Source organism: Ruditapes philippinarum, unplaced genomic scaffold (genome assembly GCF_026571515.1).
Source record: "Ruditapes philippinarum isolate M1 unplaced genomic scaffold, ASM2657151v2 ctg8375_1_1_1_1, whole genome shotgun sequence".
Classification (NCBI taxonomy): Eukaryota; Metazoa; Mollusca; class Bivalvia; order Venerida; family Veneridae; genus Ruditapes; species Ruditapes philippinarum.
In genome coordinates this window covers 12,279-30,068 of record NW_026854927.1, presented here as the reverse complement: position 1 = coordinate 30,068, position 17,790 = coordinate 12,279, and the positions used below count along the sequence as shown (strand labels likewise).

General features: G+C 31.5%; 2 protein-coding genes across 2 annotated transcripts; both read left to right on the top strand.

The window, feature by feature from the left end:
* The first annotated feature begins 1,734 nt into the window (after positions 1–1,734).
* On the top strand, positions 1,735–5,727 carry LOC132741523 (uncharacterized). Its single transcript, XM_060729714.1, has 3 exons — positions 1,735–2,074; positions 4,965–5,038; positions 5,613–5,727. Exons 1-3 carry the CDS (start codon positions 1,735–1,737, stop codon positions 5,664–5,666), a joined length of 468 nt encoding a protein of 155 aa, XP_060585697.1. The 3' UTR covers positions 5,667–5,727.
* Positions 5,728–5,890: 163 nt separating this feature from the next.
* On the top strand, positions 5,891–12,245 carry LOC132741521 (interferon-induced protein 44-like). Its single transcript, XM_060729713.1, has 4 exons — positions 5,891–5,926; positions 7,660–7,902; positions 10,016–10,187; positions 11,231–12,245. The coding sequence occupies exons 1-4, from the start codon at positions 5,891–5,893 to the stop codon at positions 11,545–11,547; spliced, it is 768 nt and encodes a 255-aa protein (XP_060585696.1). The 3' UTR covers positions 11,548–12,245.
* The last annotated feature ends 5,545 nt before the right edge of the window (positions 12,246–17,790 follow it).

The window sequence follows — 17,790 nt, the reverse complement described above, 5'->3', positions numbered from 1 at the left end:
AAAACTTCATGCCAGAAGTTAATAAAAAAGCTGCTTATTTGTACAGCTGACGTTAACCAATTTTGTTGAAAGAAAAATCAGACAGGTGTGTCCGACCGAGGCCGAGCTGTTTACTTAACTCAAATCACTTGAACTGAACTGCTATGAATTCGAAACCCACCAGGGACTTTTTATTCTTTCGTGTGGAAAACCTATCAAGCTAGTTTCAAAATGTCGATGGTTCTCTGCAGGTGCAACATTTTGCCTGAAAAAATGCACAAAGGCGCACCTGAGGTCCTCGCCCTAGTAAAGCTAATGTGTAGAGTAAAAGTTTGAAAACAAACCACAAAAAAGCAGTCATTACCTAGAACATGCAGAACCACATTTAACTTAGAGCGTAGCTAGCGAAAATGAATTCAAAGTTAATAGATTTCTACATTATTTTGCGAAAAAATTAGGGATAATATTGAACATACAGGAAAATATAAGAAATTATTTCAGATATATTATGATCAATTAGGTAACATGTTCATGTTTAACTGAAAAGTAGCTTCCGCAATGTAAAACTTTCAAATTAAATGTTATATTGGACATGACACAATGTATTCTAAATAATCAAAAGCAACAGAATATTGCTATAATACACCGCAAATGATCTGGGGTTTTTTATCTAGCGCAAGTGATTTATTCCATAAAAATAGAAATATATTGCCAAAATCAATCCCTGTTGAAAAAGACTGCCAAAAACACAACTGCGTCGTATCATATTTTATTTTCAAACTGCGTCGTATCATTCGTAGAAAAATCATTATTTTCTTAGAAAATAAACATCTCTTTTTAATGAAATTTAAGTAAATGATGCAACATTATATTTCGAAGTTTATGGTGAACTCTGAAACAAATATAATTGATTTGAAGAAAAAACGATAGATAAAGCAATATGAACTGCGTCGTATCCACACATTTTCATAAAAATTCTGCCCCGCTTCGAGTTGCAAGTTCGCTATAACTTTTGTTTTACAAAATATTTGTGCAAGCAACGTATACCGAACGAAGCGGAAAATGGTGTAGCGTGTTATAATACATATATCTGGTTTTCATTCATTTCCAACAAAAAAAGTTAAAAACAAAAACATACGTTTTTCGTTCCAAGATGGCGGCGTTTGTTTACATTTTGTAGGATACGACGCAGTTTTGATTCCCAGCCCTGTAATTGTGTAAAAGAATTTCATTTGCTATAACTAATATACACTTTAAATGATATGTGTGTGGGGGGGGGGGGGGTGTGTGTGCGTGTGCGTGATTGTTAAGTCTGATAAACGATTTATAGCATGAACAATTAAAATCTATATGCATAAAGAAATCTGTTTGAGGTTTTCAAAGTGTAAGTTTGCTTTAAAAGAGATTTTTTCAGACCTAGATAAATAAACAAATACTTTTTAGCAAATTAAAGTCAAGTCAATATGATGCCTTATTATTCAAGACCTATATAGTATGCGGGATAACAATAGAACAATTTAAAGCCATATTTTTGTTGATACAGATCTTGCACAATGGGAGGAAAGTTAACAGACAAAGATATGGACCAGCTAGAACAATGGATAGGTACAGGTCCTAAAAGATTTACACTTCTCTATGCCATTACAAGAGATGGATGTACTGCTACAGGGACGTTCCAACCTAAAATGTAACAACCAGGGGACCTACAAGTCACAGTGCTGTATAACCCAGACAAGGATCAAATGTATGGTGGTTATGCTCCTGTCAGGGATAGTGTTTCTGGCCAGTACATCAACAAACTCTTCTGCTTTCCTGTATCAGCTACGATTTGGTGGAAATGAGAAAACCACAAAATTTCCAATAAAAGCATCACATTATCAGTATGCTCTCTTCTGTTATCCATCTCACGGTCCAATATTTGGTAATGGCCATGACATATGCACTTTCTCAAACACAGTGAACAGCTCGGGCACAAATTTTGCTCTAAATGGTTACGCAAAGTTTGGGAGCACTTACGACACCAAGGATTTAACTGCAAACGATATCAATAATGGCAATTTGAACGTCACGGAGCTAGAGGTCTACAAAGTTGAATGTAAGTTACTAGTTTATACATAAATAACTAATGTTTAAATATCTGGAGAAAATATAAATTTTTGTATTGATGTAGTGAATAACTTGAAATTTAATATAACAGTTCACAAGGGGTTTTCTGTCTTGCTGGGACTATTTCTTCAAAATTCAGCCAATACACAAAAAAATACAGGGAAATCTTTCAAAGTGTAATGTCAAAAAGAGAAAATGTATATGCAAACAGAAAATTCAAGTTGTTTCTTTTAATACATGATGTATTTTCATCTTGTGGTATAAACCATAATCATATTTCCCTCGTGCTACCGCTAACTCATGAAATATTATATTCTCAATGCCACTCGAGAAAATAAATCGGATATTTCACCATATTATTAAATTAAGTATTAGTTTAAGCATTGAATACAGATAGTAATTATTTATAAAATGCGCTAGAACAATGTAATGTAAAAGTAACTTAAAAAAAGAAACAAACCCAACAAACTTGCATATTGTGAAATTTTTGCTTCGACTAATATGGATTAGTTTCTTGTATTGATTTTGAATAATGAAGGGGAAGTAAATGCTAAAATATTTGTTTCAAAATTCATTAGTTATTCCCCTCATTCTGTCACATTAAAACTGTGGTTTTTTTGTGGATTCTATTGATAACCATTACCAAATTCTCAAACATAAATGTAGCTAAATTGATAAGTCAGGTAAAGACAAACAAATTCTTGTGTATTTAATACGTGAAAACGACTAGGTTATGTTTTTTAGGAAAAGAGGTAGGGTAGCGTGCAAAGAAAAGGTACAACTTAAGGGGCAACAAATAAGAAAAAGTTGATAATTTTTAACTACCCGGTATATTTTTTCAATTAATACGGCTACATTGCTTTAAACCAGGAACACTTATTGGCAAAGGTCTTAAGGCATTAAATGTTTTACTATATAATTATAAAAAAATGAATATAAAACCTAAACTCAAATGCCAACTGCTCGATTCATTTGTTGTTCTATCTTAAATTACTCTGCTGAAGTATGGGGACATTCTAAATCTTAAGAAAATGGAATGTATTCAACTTAAATTTTGCAAAAATGTTCTAAAAGTGTCAGAACAAGTACATGTAATGCAGGGGTTTATGGTGAATTAGGAAGGTGGCCTTTATATATTGATCTTTTTGTTAAAGTTATCAAGTGTTTGGTGTAAAACAATCCAAAACTGATAATAATAATTATGAAAAAAGTTTATGAACAAAGTGTATTGATTGTGAACATGGATATAATCAACTGGGTCCTCAATGTTAAACGATTATTGTATACACATGGTTTTGCTGATTGTTTTATAAATAGTGATAAATGTTGATGGTAAATTATTTCCAGAATATGTAAACAAAGGACTTATTGATAATTATGTACAAGATTGGCATAGTAATTTGAAAATAGTTTTAGATATATATAAAAGGCCAAACTAAATTTTATCGTATGTAATTTACCTTGACTTTTTAGCCACGTTAGTTAAAGAATGTATATTTCCAAAATAAGATTATCAGCCCATTCTCTCAAAATAGCAAACTGGTAGATAAGTAATGACATAGAATACCAGAAACGAAGAGATATTGTCAGTGCTGTAATACTCTTGATATTGAACATGAATATCATTTTGTTCTGGTTTGTCCTTGTTAAATAATATTCGTAAAAGACATATATAAAAAAAAATATTTTTATGTTAGAACCATCGATGTTCAAATTTACCTCAGTTATTGCTAACTTCAAACAAGCTTTTATTGATTAATTTGCGTATATCTGCACATAATTTTAGAAAATTGAATCTGCAAAGGACGCGATATGTTAGAGAGAAGGAAGTTCTGTGCTAACGAAATTGAAGAATGAATTTTCATTTGTACTTATTTGAAAATGCATAAACAAATGCGAAAAAAATATATCAACGTTACATATGTTATACAAGTATGTAAAATTTCTAGAATTGTTACAGTCAAACAAAACTGCGTTCTTGCAATCTGTGCAAGGTGCAAAAACTCAGTCATTAAAAAATTAGAAATTGAGTTATGCCAAGAAGTTAACTAAGTTTTTCAAACAGCCTAAATTGTACATAAACTAATGATTAAAATCCTCATATGTATATGATCTTTACTTATATTCTGCTAAAGTGGGTATTATCTAACCCATGTTGTGTTGAAATATTTCTTTCTCATTGCAATATTAGATTTATTGTATAAAACATTTGAATATTGTCAAAAACACCCAATGTATGCTCATTCATCTGTGGACTATTGAAAACGTGTTTGCTTATAAAGAAAATTATGTTTACATTTGACGTTGCTAACAAGAGACATGTGTTGTACACGTAAATAAAACTTCTGTTATGTTCTGTCCTGTTAAATCCACACAAAATTTTATTAGTTATTGGCACATTTACCTTATGACCCTAGCAGTGTTAAGGATATATATGGAGGTATAAGACATCATATCATCAAATCTATTTAAAAACAAACGTCAGACCAAATGCCTCAATACAAGTCGTTTGAACCGTAGATGTTCGCAAAAAATGATGTAATAAAATATTTTACAGTTTATTGTAATTGGTATGTGATGTTGCTTTACTTTGAAACGCATGACATTTAACTTGAGGTTTATCAATGTAATGAGGAAGTTTTAACTGATGAATATCTCATGTTGTGCTGCATAAAGCCGAGTTAAAAAAAAAAAATCTTAATCTTATATTTTAAATTGTTTTTGTTTATGATTTTCCATAGCAATTTATACAATGCGATTTAAAAGTGCTTATGCTGATTAATAAAGTAATTAATAGAAATGACTATTGTGAGTACATGTATAAAGTTTAAACAAATGACATTCATATGACAACAGCTGATTTTTATATTTTTTTCAAGATGGGACAAGACCAAGCAAAGTCAAGAAGGAGGACATGAAACCATGGCGAATGACTAAATGCTGGAATGAACTGGTAACTACAATATTTGACAAAATATATTGTATTGACATTTCAAAAACAACATAAATGCGTCAATTTTCTATTTTTCCAAACATAAACAGTCATATATTTAGCATTTTCTGTATTTGTTGACTATTATCAATCAACTTTTTACCAGTAACTGTTTAATTTTGTTGTTTTCATTGCTCCAGGGGAATTTCCCTTTTTGACATGGAAAGTCTCGGGATATGCAACATTTGTCATGAGGTAATAATAAATGAAATATCTCAAGCTTCTGGTGCCAAAATATGCTACCATATCATCATGGTTCATCATAATATAAAACTGTGAAATAATCAATCATGCGCATCCACAACAAAAAATGTCAATCAACCACCTCAAAGGAAGCGCACTCATTTTGTGCTTTATGTTAGTTACAAACACTTGTTGCTTGGGCAGTATAAATACATAAACTGAGCCTACACATGCGTTAATGTATTCATATAAACATGCCAAAAGGATTTTGCCAAAAGGAAAAGCAAACTTACCATTTTATGTTTTTAGTCTTACGTTTAGAACAATCAATTAAGTGTTTAATATTTTTCAGTTTCTGAACGAGCTAACAAAAGAAATTGTTTCCTTCAACCAATCCCTGACCTAAAGGTGAAAGATGCCCGTATTTTAATTATTGGTCCTGTTGGTGCCGGGAAGTCGAGTTTTTTCAACTCTATCAATTCGAACTATTCAAGGTCGAATTACACAGAAGGCATGTAGTGGTAGCGCCGAACAGAGTTTGACAACTGCGTGAGAATACATTTATAAGTTTATATTATCAACAAGTTGCATGTCTACTGTAATGAATTAAGATAGATCTAGCTCTAAATCATGCATGTTAAACCCGTCTTAAAGCGGGAGCATACGGTAATGGGATGTCGTAGATCTGTTTATCTGTCCATCCCATCCGTATTTACCTTCCGTACGTCCGTCCATTTTCATTTTCCCGATTAATTTCTTGAGTGTGTAAAAGTCATTTGGTAGATATATACCCCTCCACTGCTTTAACTTACTTTATTAATTTTTCGATTATTAGGTCAAAGGTTAAATATTGCATTGAAATGTTTTTCCGATCATAACTTGAGCAGTAAGTAGACTTAGTTGTAAAACCTTGGTAGGAACATTTCTTTCATTGCCAAATGATTACCCCTATAAATTTCGATTGTCCATTAGGTCAAAGGTCGAAGTCACAGTGACACATATATATTTTGACAAGATCGTGACTGAGTGGTTAAGGTGTTGACTTCAAACTATTTGCCCTCAGTGCTGTGGTTCGAATCCCGACAGGAACTTGGAATTATTTCATGTGAGGAAGATATCTAACTAGATTACGGAACATCAGGGTTGTACTCAGTGCCCGTTCGTGCCTGAAATAACGCCAGTTTAAGCTTGAAAGTCGCCATATTAATATACTGTGATGGTGCAATGTAAGTAAAACCCAACAAATAACAATGATAATCATAATAATAAAAAAATATGTACACTTTTATATAAGAATACCATTTCCATTTTTTTAATTTGCCAGTAGAACAACAACAAGAGTCTTCAGTAGAAATCGAGCGCTCGACTAATCTCTGTGCCTGTTGATAATCATAAAACAAGGGCCATAATTCAATCAAAATCAATGTAAGATATATTGTCTTTGAAAAGAGATCACGAAGACATTTGTTAGATTTAAGTAAATACCTTCAGTAGTTTTGAAGATTAATGTTGCACCAAAAAAGTTCCAATATACCATAATTCAGTTAAAACCCATGCTATAGTTATAGACCTTAAATAGTTACCACTAAGTATGATCTCAAAAAGTGTATGAAGATACAAACAGCTTTCTTTTGTGGTTAATGAGATATAATGTTGTACAAGAAGTTCCATGTAAAACTTTATCCAAAGCGTTACCTGATGCCGACGACGACGTTGATGCCGAGATATGAACTAAAATTATACCCAAATCGATGCCGTGTTAACAAGAGTTGCCCAAGGAGCGAAACGCTACACTTTTCTCAGTGCATATACTTGATAAAAATGATAAAGCAAAATATAAAAAGGTCCATTTTTCTGAAAAATTGTCCCTTGACAGTTGACATGTTTTTCAAGCTTGAAGTGAACATGTTTGTTTTCAGTTTTTTTTTCTCAGAAAATCACGAAAGTATAAAAATTGAGCACAAATTACCTCCAAGGTTTTCTATCCCTTAGAAATGCTTCTCAATTTAGATATTGAACAGATCTTGAACGTTTAAACTGTTTTTATAGGTGTTTTTTTAGACATTAATCTTAACAGAAAGAATGTCCAAAAGAATTTAAGTAAATTAATGGGCATAGCTTTGCAAAATAGGATTTTAGATTATTTTTGTTCTTGTGATATGGCATCACGGGTATAAAATGTATAAGTATAAAGCAAATTTTCAGTGAATAGCTTTGGTAGTAAATGTATATTTTAAAAATTTGACCCTTGACGTCAAACACATCAAGATGCATCATGATATTATGTTTTAATGGATACTTTGTTAGTTTGGAAGTAATGACCATAAAACAAAACTAAACCAAAAAGATTACATATTACATAGTGTTAAATAAGTCTTATTATTTGTCGTAATCGTCAGATTACCGTGAAAGTAAAGATAAATTGTCACTCTTCCCATATAGTTGCTGTAACAAATGACTTCGTAAGTTCTGTATATCATGAACAACGTTTTCTTCAGTACACCCCATACAAGGTAAAAGTCAAGTCAGGGGCGCCACTGAATTTCCGGTTATGTGACACACGTGGTTTAGAAGAGTCGCAGGGTCTAGATGTCCTCGAGTGTAACTATCTGCTTGATGGTAACATTCCAAACTACTATCAGGTAAGAAACTTTAACTGTATAATCGATAGTTCTACTGAGACCAGTGAAAAAGTATTCCTCGAATTATTTAGATGAAAATAGGTGTTTCTTTTTCTTATTCTTGTTGAAGTTAACATTGATAAAACAAAAGTTATGGTTTTTAGAAAAAGAGGAGGGTTATTGCCTTCGGAGGAATTTTTTTACAAAGGCCATAAGTTACATGTTGTAAATGATTTTAACTATTTAGGAACTGTTTTCAATTATACAGGTAATTTTGCACTCAATCAAGAACAACTCGTTGGCAAAGCATTGAAAGCTCTTAATGTGTTGTTAATAAAATGTAATAAATATAGACTGAAACCCAAATTGCTTTGTCAACTATTTGATTCATTTGTAGGTTCAATATTAAACTATGCGTCTGAAATTTGGGGCTACGGCAAATCTAAAGAAATAGAAAGGGTACATTTGAAATTTTGTAAAAAGATATTAAATGTTAATATAAGAACGTCTAATGCAGCTGTATATGGAGAGTTAGCACGTTATCCATTATATATATTAAGACATGTTAAAATTCTGAAATTCTGGTTTCGAATTATTAAAACAGATAACGTTATTCTTAAGGAAGTTTATAATATAAGTCTAAATGATTGTAATAATAGTAAAACAAACTGGGTAACAAAAGTTAAGAAATTGTTAAACGAAAATGGTTTTAATTATATCTGGAATAACCCAGAATCTGTTGATGTAAATCTATTTATACCTATGTTTAAACAGAGGCTTATAGACACTTTTGTCCAAACCTGGCATGTTGATAAGGAAAACAATAACGTTTTAGATTTGTATACAAATATTAAACACAATTTTACATATGAACTGTACTTAGACATTTTGCCAAGCAATTTGAGATTTTTTATTAGTAAAATCAGAATGTCTTCTCATCCTTTACTTATTCATACTGGCAGGTTTGGAAATAATAGGTTACCTAGGAATGAACGTTATTGCGTTTATTGTAGCATGCACGATCTGGAAGATGAATATCATTTTATTATTATTTGTCCATGTTATGTTGAGCTTAGAAAAACATATATTAAACCTTATTACTACGTTAGACCTAGCGTTGATAAGTTTTTAGATCTTTTAAATTCAACAAACAATTTACTTTTGAAAAATCTAGCTTTGTATATTAAAAATGCATTATCTCTTAGAACTACATTTACTTACAATTAATTGTAGTTCATCCTCATAATTATGATAATTGATATGTAATGTAAATATGTTATTTCACTGTGACAATAATGCATATTGTATATATTTGTATATGTGATGATGTACTTATTGTACAAGTCATGAATAAAATTGTTGTTCTGTTCTGTTCTCACGCTGACATAACAGGCTTTCCTGAATAACTAACCATTGTAATCAATTTATCGACAAGTGACCGATAACTTATCGCATATGATTTCTGAATTAGCGGCGAGAGACAAAAAATTAATGAGCATTCGACTCATTGCCCGAGATCAATTGTCAGGAAGTAATTCCGCCACGCCCGAGGATCGAACTAGTGACCTCTTGATTCCTCTCCCTATATAGATTTGTGGACGGACAGTGGTGCATTTATATGTTGTAATGCAAAAGCTATTCAACCATGTAACGAATTTTGAAACAAAACGATGCTAAATAGTCCTATTTATCAAATTCTCGCATGTAATCTCTTGATATATACTTTGATCATTGATTGGTCATTGTTTCGTTTATCATCTAAAAATAGTGTATATCATGAAGTAAAAAAACAATGAAATATATAAATATATGTTTGTATGTATGCTGTATGTTTTTGGGTAACTATATTCTTTTCAAAAAACAACAATAAGAACGGGAAATATAAAAGTAATACATAATTAATGCGTGCTGTACGAGTATTTATATAAATGTCTTTGGATAAAAATTGGAAGTAATCTAAACCAAAATAAGGGGAAAGGGAAAAAATACTTTATGCGTCTGTATGTATTTGCATAAAAAGTATTCCTAAAAAAATATTTCGGTAATAAAAACGGGAAATACAAAAAAAAAACTTAACTTCGGCATGTGTGCTTTTTGTATTTGGATAACAATTTGTTATTAATTCTGTTTCAAGTTCAACACAAACACCCAAATAACACCTAAAACCCCTGGTTTCAAGGTAAATCCTACTGATAACGACGTAATACATTGTGCAGTATTCGTTTTGGACGCAACCACGTTAGAAGTATTGTCTTCAAAGATAATAGAGAAAATGAAAGGATTCCAAAATCTGATGAATCAGAAAGGTAAGAGCCATTGATATTTATGAAAATGAGAGTTGTCTTTTTTGTGCAATTTTCAAGAACTTCAATATCATCTATGTATTTGACATAACGAAACAGATGTCGTTTTTATTAAAGACTGGTCGACATTTTACTGTATATTAAATAAGGGATATATTTGGACACATATGCAGAAACCCTATCAGTCAAGCCGCCAGGCTTCCTCAATATGGTTTCTGAGGATGCGCACGAGTCCATATATTCTTCATTGTATACTTTGTTAAATAGTTGTTTTTATGTAAAAAAATGAAATTGAGAAAACGCAAAGTGTTACTTAATAATATTTTCTAATAAAAATGTCAGACAGTCAATACATTTCGATATGTGTCGCTGTTTGTTATTGATTTTAAGCGAGTGTCATGTGGGAAAAATTGAAAATATATTGGACAGTCACGTGATACCATTCAAAAACAGCGATTTTATGTACATGTAAATATTCAGTATAGAAAAATATACTTATTGTCTTGACGTAGCATTAATCATTTGTCTTTTAAATGATATGTTCCATTTTAGGCAGTTGGAATAGTCAAATACCGATATATTATTATTATCGATAAGTATTTAATACATTGGCCATTGATGAACTTACAGTAAAATTTAAGTCATACGATTAACAGTTATATAGAGGGTTGTTCATTACAGCAGTAGTAATTGGATTCCATCAGCATAACAATCAAATCTTTAAATGTAAGATTATTAATAACATATTGAATTCAAAAGAAGTTGTTGCTTTTTCTCGGACATTTTTTTGAAAAAAAGCGCTTTTTTAAATTGAATTGATTTAAATAGTTTATTTTCTCATAAGATAAAAATGAAATTTGATAACTAGGTACTGTATTGTAACACTCACCTCGAGATGTGTCTCACATGCCAACAACGTTATACATTGTATGATTCAGTATTTTATACAACATGTAACATTTATATAAATGTTCAAACCTGAAGAGTAATTCTATCTCTTCATGACATTTCAAACAAACATCCATAATATTTTAACACAATTTCAGGAATCCCGCAAATCATTTTACTTACAAAGATAGACAAACTCTGTAAAGAAGTTGAGCAAGATGTGTCCTTGGTATTCAATAGCCCGGAAGTGCAGCAACACGTGGAAAAAGCCTCACAAATTCTCGGACTTCCTCGTGCAAATGTACTTCCGGTGAAAAATTACGAGAATGAGCTAGAGCTTCATGACAACAACAGTATCCTCCAATTGCTGGCACTGCGGCAGATGTTAAACTTTGCACAAGATTTTCTAGATCATCTGTTGGACAAAAAAGATGATGAACAAACAGAAATGGAAAAGCTAAAACTTGATCAGTAATGGACAGACATTAAACAAAACATGATATATAAAAACAAACATTAATGTAGGTTTTTAGAATTATTTCTATAAGTAGACTGTCAAATTATATATTTATATTGCTTTATAATTATAATTATCCTTTTCATTTGTCTAACAAAGTACATTTATTCTGTGCTGATACATGCACATTATTTTTCCAAAATATTTGTTGTTGTTTTGCAGTTATATTGTGCCACTATACTATAGATATGATTTTACTCTATACTAATGGCATGTAATGTGCAGTGTTTTACCATAAAGTTAACCAATCAAATAGTTGTTGTGGTGCACTAAATGATACGAATAAGCATATTTTGCCATTGTTTATTAGGTGGTTAGGTATTGCACTTACAAAGGTCAGCAATCCAAGGCTGAAATTGAAGTTGGTCATCTTTTAGTCTCACAGGTACGGTTTAAGTGACATTATGCTCGTACTTTCACTGTGAAGTAAATCCGACTTAGCAATATATATTTTCTATATTTTATAAGTATTTCAAAAGATGGTGATAACAGTTGATATTGACAAAGGTTTAGGATAAACTATACTAATCTGCGAAGAAAATAAAAGAACTGCTCTTTTATAAATTGAACGTTACTCCGATGGGTATTTATTTGAAGTTTCCTCCGGCAAAGTGAGTTCTTTATTGTTCAATCGAAGTAAAAGAAATTATGAAAAAATGACTAAAGTCTCTTTTTGACAATTTATATTTGTAGTTTTAGTAAAACATACTATATTGTTACGTTTCTCTGACTACCGACAAAACGGAATCATACGAGTATGTTATAACGAATAAATATAAGGGATTTCGTGATTCCCGTTTATTGATAAAACTTTAGCAGAACATTTTACACTATATTTTATCTTCAACTAAAATGATATTGCAAATAACATATAAGAAAGGTTTTAAACAAGAAACAACGAAAAATGGCCTCCGAATTAGTTTTTGACACATAATACAAGATGTATGGCAAGCTTAATCCTTCAAGTTTGCGTAGCACATAAAACTTACTTTTTAAAGATGAAATTTACCGTTTTTGACGAGCATTTTTGTAGTATATACAAAAGTTTTCCGACGAACTCCGTGAAAGTTATCACAAAAACTCCTGACAAGTTATCATAAGAACTCCATCATCTCCCCCGTGTATAAAAAAGGTGAAAATGGTAAATAAGGATCATGACATGGTATAATAACTGTAAAAGGTCTTCTCGGCGCTATATAACTGCTGGGACCCAAAGTATAGTAATTACAGTTCATTCTGAAGAAATAATGATGGTCGTCATATTATACGCATGCTTCTAATTGAAAAGCTATCATCATATAACCAGAACCAGAAAAAAACAATAACAAGAGCCATAATCGGGCGGGGGCAACGCTTGACTTTTTTCTTTTTCTAAAACCAAACAAATTATGAGTTTAAACAAATCTTTCAAATGAAAATAAAAAAGAAGAAATCAATTTTTCGTTTTCTTATTTCAATAGGTAGGTTTCACTTATTGTTTTGTCCAAGTATTTATTATTATAATCATAACCATAGTGTTCAATGTTCTACTTTACATCTAAAACTGTGCGGCTCGATCGCATTGCTGTACATACAAGGACAAAGAAGAAGGTCACTTTATCAAATTATCTAGGTCAGCTGACATCTAAGTTCAACTTAATATCTTAAACTGCATGCGATCCAGATTTTTATAGCTGTACATCAAAAGACAATAAAGTATGTCACTTTGTCAAAATCTATGTCACCTGATATTAAATTACAATTATACATCTAAAGCCGCGCATATGTATTAAAGTTTAATAGCTGTACATTGAAGGGACAAGAAAATAGGTCAATTCATCAAATTATATAGGTCAACTGATATCTTAGTCCATTTTTAGATCTTAACTGTGCATAAAAGGACAATTTCGTCGAATAATCGATATCAAAGTTTAAATTGCGCGCATGGTCCAAATATCATTACTACATGAAAAGTTAATTTAATTAATATGACATTGATGGTCAACGTCAGTTAAAGTGACATTATGCCAATCTAAAGGTATATACTGAGTAAACAGGTAAGAGTCAAAATTAATTTTCATTTTTGCCATAATTCCTTTTGATTAAATAATTTACTTCGCATAAACAATAAATAACAACTGAATTTACATGTAACGTTCAATTTATAAAAAGAGTGGGGCAGTCTTTTTATATTTTATGCAGATTTTAAATTGTATCCTAAACATCTGTTGGTCAAACATCATCTTTACAGTCATTCTTTTGAAATATTAAGTCAATTCAGCTCAACTTGATAATGAAAATATGAGCATAATGTCACTTTTAAGGTCAAATCTAAATAATTTAATATGTTTGGCCACAAGTTTTGTTTTGTGCAAATATAAATCAAATCTATTTATAAACTAGAGCTATCACTAAAGGTGATTCATAACCCCAACCAAAACCTTAACCTTTGGAAAAATAATAAGTGTTCTGAAGCAAAATTTAAACTCTACCTATTATTCATGATGTTTCATCTGTGACATTGATCCCCGGCAGTACAAAACCAATCCCATTGAGGTCTTCATAAAAGCTTGCTCTATATGTCATTCCTTACTCTAGTTATTGTCCAGAAACCATTTTTCTATTTTAAGTAACGATGAACTTGACCAAGCTGGTTCTTCATATAAGCTTGCTATATACCAAGTTTAATTGCAATATCTCATTCCTAAAGTTATTGTTCAGAAACTATTTTTCTATTTTTAGTAACGGGGCCATTAACCTTGATCCCAACGGGTGCAAAAGTAATCCAAAGCTGGGTATTCATATAAGGTTATATATCAAGTTTGATTACATAACTCTTATCATTGTCCAAAAACCGTTTTATTATCTTTAGTATTGGTGTATTTGACCTTAACTTGAGGGTGTATTAACGCAATACCAACCTTGGTCTTTATATAAGCTTCCTATATACCAAGTTTGGTTACAATATCTCAGTCATAACTCTAGTTATTGTCCAGAAACCGTTTTTCTTTTTTAGTAACAGTGACCTTGACCCGAGGGAGTCCAAACCCGTGATGACATATTAGCTTGCTATGTACCAAGTTTGATTACAATATCTCATTCCTAACACTGGTTATTGTCCAGAACTGTTTTTCTATTTTTAGTAACAGTGATCCTGATCTTGACCCGAAGGGGTTCTAACGTAAAACTAACTTTGGTCTTCATATAAGCTAGTTATATACTATTTTTGATTGCCATATCTTATTCCTTACTCTGGCTAATGTCCAGAAACCATTGTTCTTTTTTTTTAGTAACGGTGGCCTATTCCTCCTTGATTCCAAGGGGTCAAAAAGCAATCTTAACTTGGGTCTGATATAAAGTTTGATATATACCAATCTATATATTTGATTACAATATCTAATACCTAACTCGAGTTATTGTCCTAAAACCATTTTTATTTTTGGTAATGGTGACCTTGACCTTGATCCAAACGTGAAAACAAGCTGGGTCTTCATATAAGATTGCTAAATATACCAAGTTAAATTACAATATTTCATTCCTTACTCAGTTATTGTCTGGAAATTATTTTTCTATTTTGATTAATGGTGATCTTGACCTTGACCTGAGGGGGGTCCAAATGCAATACCAACCTGGGATTTTGCTATATGCCAAGTTTAATTGCAATACCTCATTCCTAAATCTGGTTATTGTCTGAAAACCACTTTCTATTTTTAGTAATAGTGCCTTTAACCTTGACCCCAGGGAGTTTAACAGCAATACAAACCGAGGTGGTTACCCGAGGTTGCTATATACCAAGTTTGATTACAATAACTTATTCCAAACAGAAGTAATGGTCTGGAAACCAAGGAGATCGACCTACGGACCAACCGACCCGCCGAACAGCTGACTCCTATACATGTATATCCCCTACTATGTTTGTGGGGGTATAATAACAAAATTAATTTTATGACAATTTGACCAAAAATCAGTAAGTTGACAATTTATAAATAAAGTTATAGCCAGTTAAAGAAAAAACAAGAACATTTTATTTATCTGACATTGACGGTCAATGACAAAGGTCAAGGTTACATATTAATCATTCAATATGTTTATTTGATAATAAGCCTTGTTTCGTCAAAGTTTAATTCAAATCGGTACATAAATTACAAAATTATGACAAATTTACCAGTTCTCAAACATTTGCTTTTGACAGTCAAGGTCATTTAAAGCTCAATGCCAGTTACACATTTTAGAAGGTTTTTATCATAAAGGTATTTTGTCCTAGTATGAAAAAAATCAATTTATTTTTGACAAAATTTCAATCAATTATAGCAAAATCATTCAAAATTTAAATAATCTAACCTTCAATGTCAATATTGAGTTAAGGTCAATATACACGAAGGTCTTATCCTTAAGAATGTTGTATCTATCCAGTCAATCCATTCATTAATAATAAAGTTAAATTAATTTGTTACAGCAAAAAATAAATGTAAATGTCAATGATTTGAACTTCAAGGTCAAGCTCATTTATTAATGAAGATCAAGGTTCACTCTATATATTTTGATTGTCTATCCTTAAAGATTCTTGTTTTCAATTTTGAAGATACTCTATTAGAAATGACAAAGTAATAGCCACAAATAGCAAAAATCACTAAAAATCATGCAACATTTAGACATTTGACTTAAAGTATATAACGAACGTGTTTTGCTTTGTGAATAATACGAATTCATTTTCAAATTAATACGAAACCCTAGAGACCTTTGGTCATTGTAATGTATTACGTAATAGTTATAGTATATGAAACAAGTTAGTTACGAGGGTATAACACTGGCTGGGGCGACATCAAGGGGTGTTTATGTTAAAAAATGGCGAGGCCGAAAGGCCGAGACAATTTTTTTGCAGAAACATCCCGAGATGTCGCCCTAGCCAGTGTTATACCCCCGTAACTAACGAGTTTCATATACTATAACTGTTTTATCGCAATGGCATAATGTTTTCTTTTTTGTATAGAAACAAATAAATAAATTAATCGTTAGCTACATTACAGTTATTTATCATAAGGCAGTTTTTCAAGTTGTTTTCGCTGCCGCAAAAAAATATATACAAAAGACATCCAATATAAGAGGCGGACTGTATACTGTTACCAAGATTGATTTAAGATTAAAGGGCTTTTTTCATTTCATTAATTATCTTTGTTTATATTTTTCATTGTATTTATATATTTATTTTATTTTATTTTATTGATTTCATTTTTTTATTATTTTATGTTTTTTTTTGCTATTGGGAATGGTCGTTACCACTGCCCCATTGGAGCCTCTATGAAAAAACTGTATTGATATATACAAGGTGCGAAAAAAAACTCGACCGATATATAACAGTCGAGTTTTTTTCCTATATGAATCAATGAAAAAACTGTACTGTTATATACCAATACAGTTTTGAAATGCGCATTGAAGTGTACTGAGTATAATGGGTTAGAGAGAACAAAGGAAAAGTTCCAAACCATGCGATAACTGTTTTTATCATATGATCTAAAATTAGCTGCAATCTCATTGGTCCAAACTGTAGTCAACATAACTTTTTATAAAATCATATTCACTGGGTGTAGTATCATATTAACTGGCTGAATTGGATTTTCCAAGTCTAAATATAGATTGAGACTCATTTTCAATGACCATACACCGTAGACTGTTAAGTACGTGTGTTAATTAAAAAAATAATTGTTGCGTTTTGTTCTTTATGGCATATTTCTCGATTGAAATATCATTACTTTACTGTTATACTTAAAGGCTAAACCGCATCGATGAGTATAAACTTGAATTACTTTTGTATGCGCAGCGTTCTCGTAGTCGTTGCACGCCTAACACGTGCGTCTTTTTCCCCTCGCTTCAACGAGGCAAAATTTGTACATGTATATAAGGTTGTACTTTTTCGTGATTTTTTTTTAATTCTTAGCCTATTCATATAAAAAAACAATTATTGACGAGTGAGCCATTGAATATGATGTGATATTCACCGGCAGAAAGTCATATTGACCTCGGCTATCGCCTCGGTCAATATGTCATCTGCCGGTGAATATCACATCACAATCAATGGCTCATTAGTCAATAAGTAATAGTTATAGTATATGAAACGAGTTAGTTACGAGGGTATAACACTGGCTGGGGCGACATCAAGGGGTGTTTCTGCTAAAAAATGGCGAGGCCGTTAGGCCGAGACATTTTTTTGCAGAAACATTCCGA

What these genes read in the sequence shown, in the direction of transcription:
- LOC132741523 (XM_060729714.1), top strand. Translation starts at nt 1,735, where the DNA reads ATGCTCCTGTCAGGGATAGTGTTTCTGGCCAGTACATCAACAAACTCT. An exon ending in AGAGGTCTACAAAGTTGAAT is followed by an intron (nt 2,075 to 4,964) that starts GTAAGTTACTAG and finishes ATTTTTTTCAAG; the next exon opens with ATGGGACAAGACCAAGCAAA. An exon ending in CTAAATGCTGGAATGAACTG is followed by an intron (nt 5,039 to 5,612) that starts GTAACTACAATA and finishes AATATTTTTCAG; the next exon opens with TTTCTGAACGAGCTAACAAA.
- LOC132741521 (XM_060729713.1), top strand. Translation starts at nt 5,891, where the DNA reads ATGCATGTTAAACCCGTCTTAAAGCGGGAGCATACG. An exon ending in TCTTAAAGCGGGAGCATACG is followed by an intron (nt 5,927 to 7,659) that starts GTAATGGGATGT and finishes CGTAATCGTCAG; the next exon opens with ATTACCGTGAAAGTAAAGAT. An exon ending in ACATTCCAAACTACTATCAG is followed by an intron (nt 7,903 to 10,015) that starts GTAAGAAACTTT and finishes TTCTGTTTCAAG; the next exon opens with TTCAACACAAACACCCAAAT.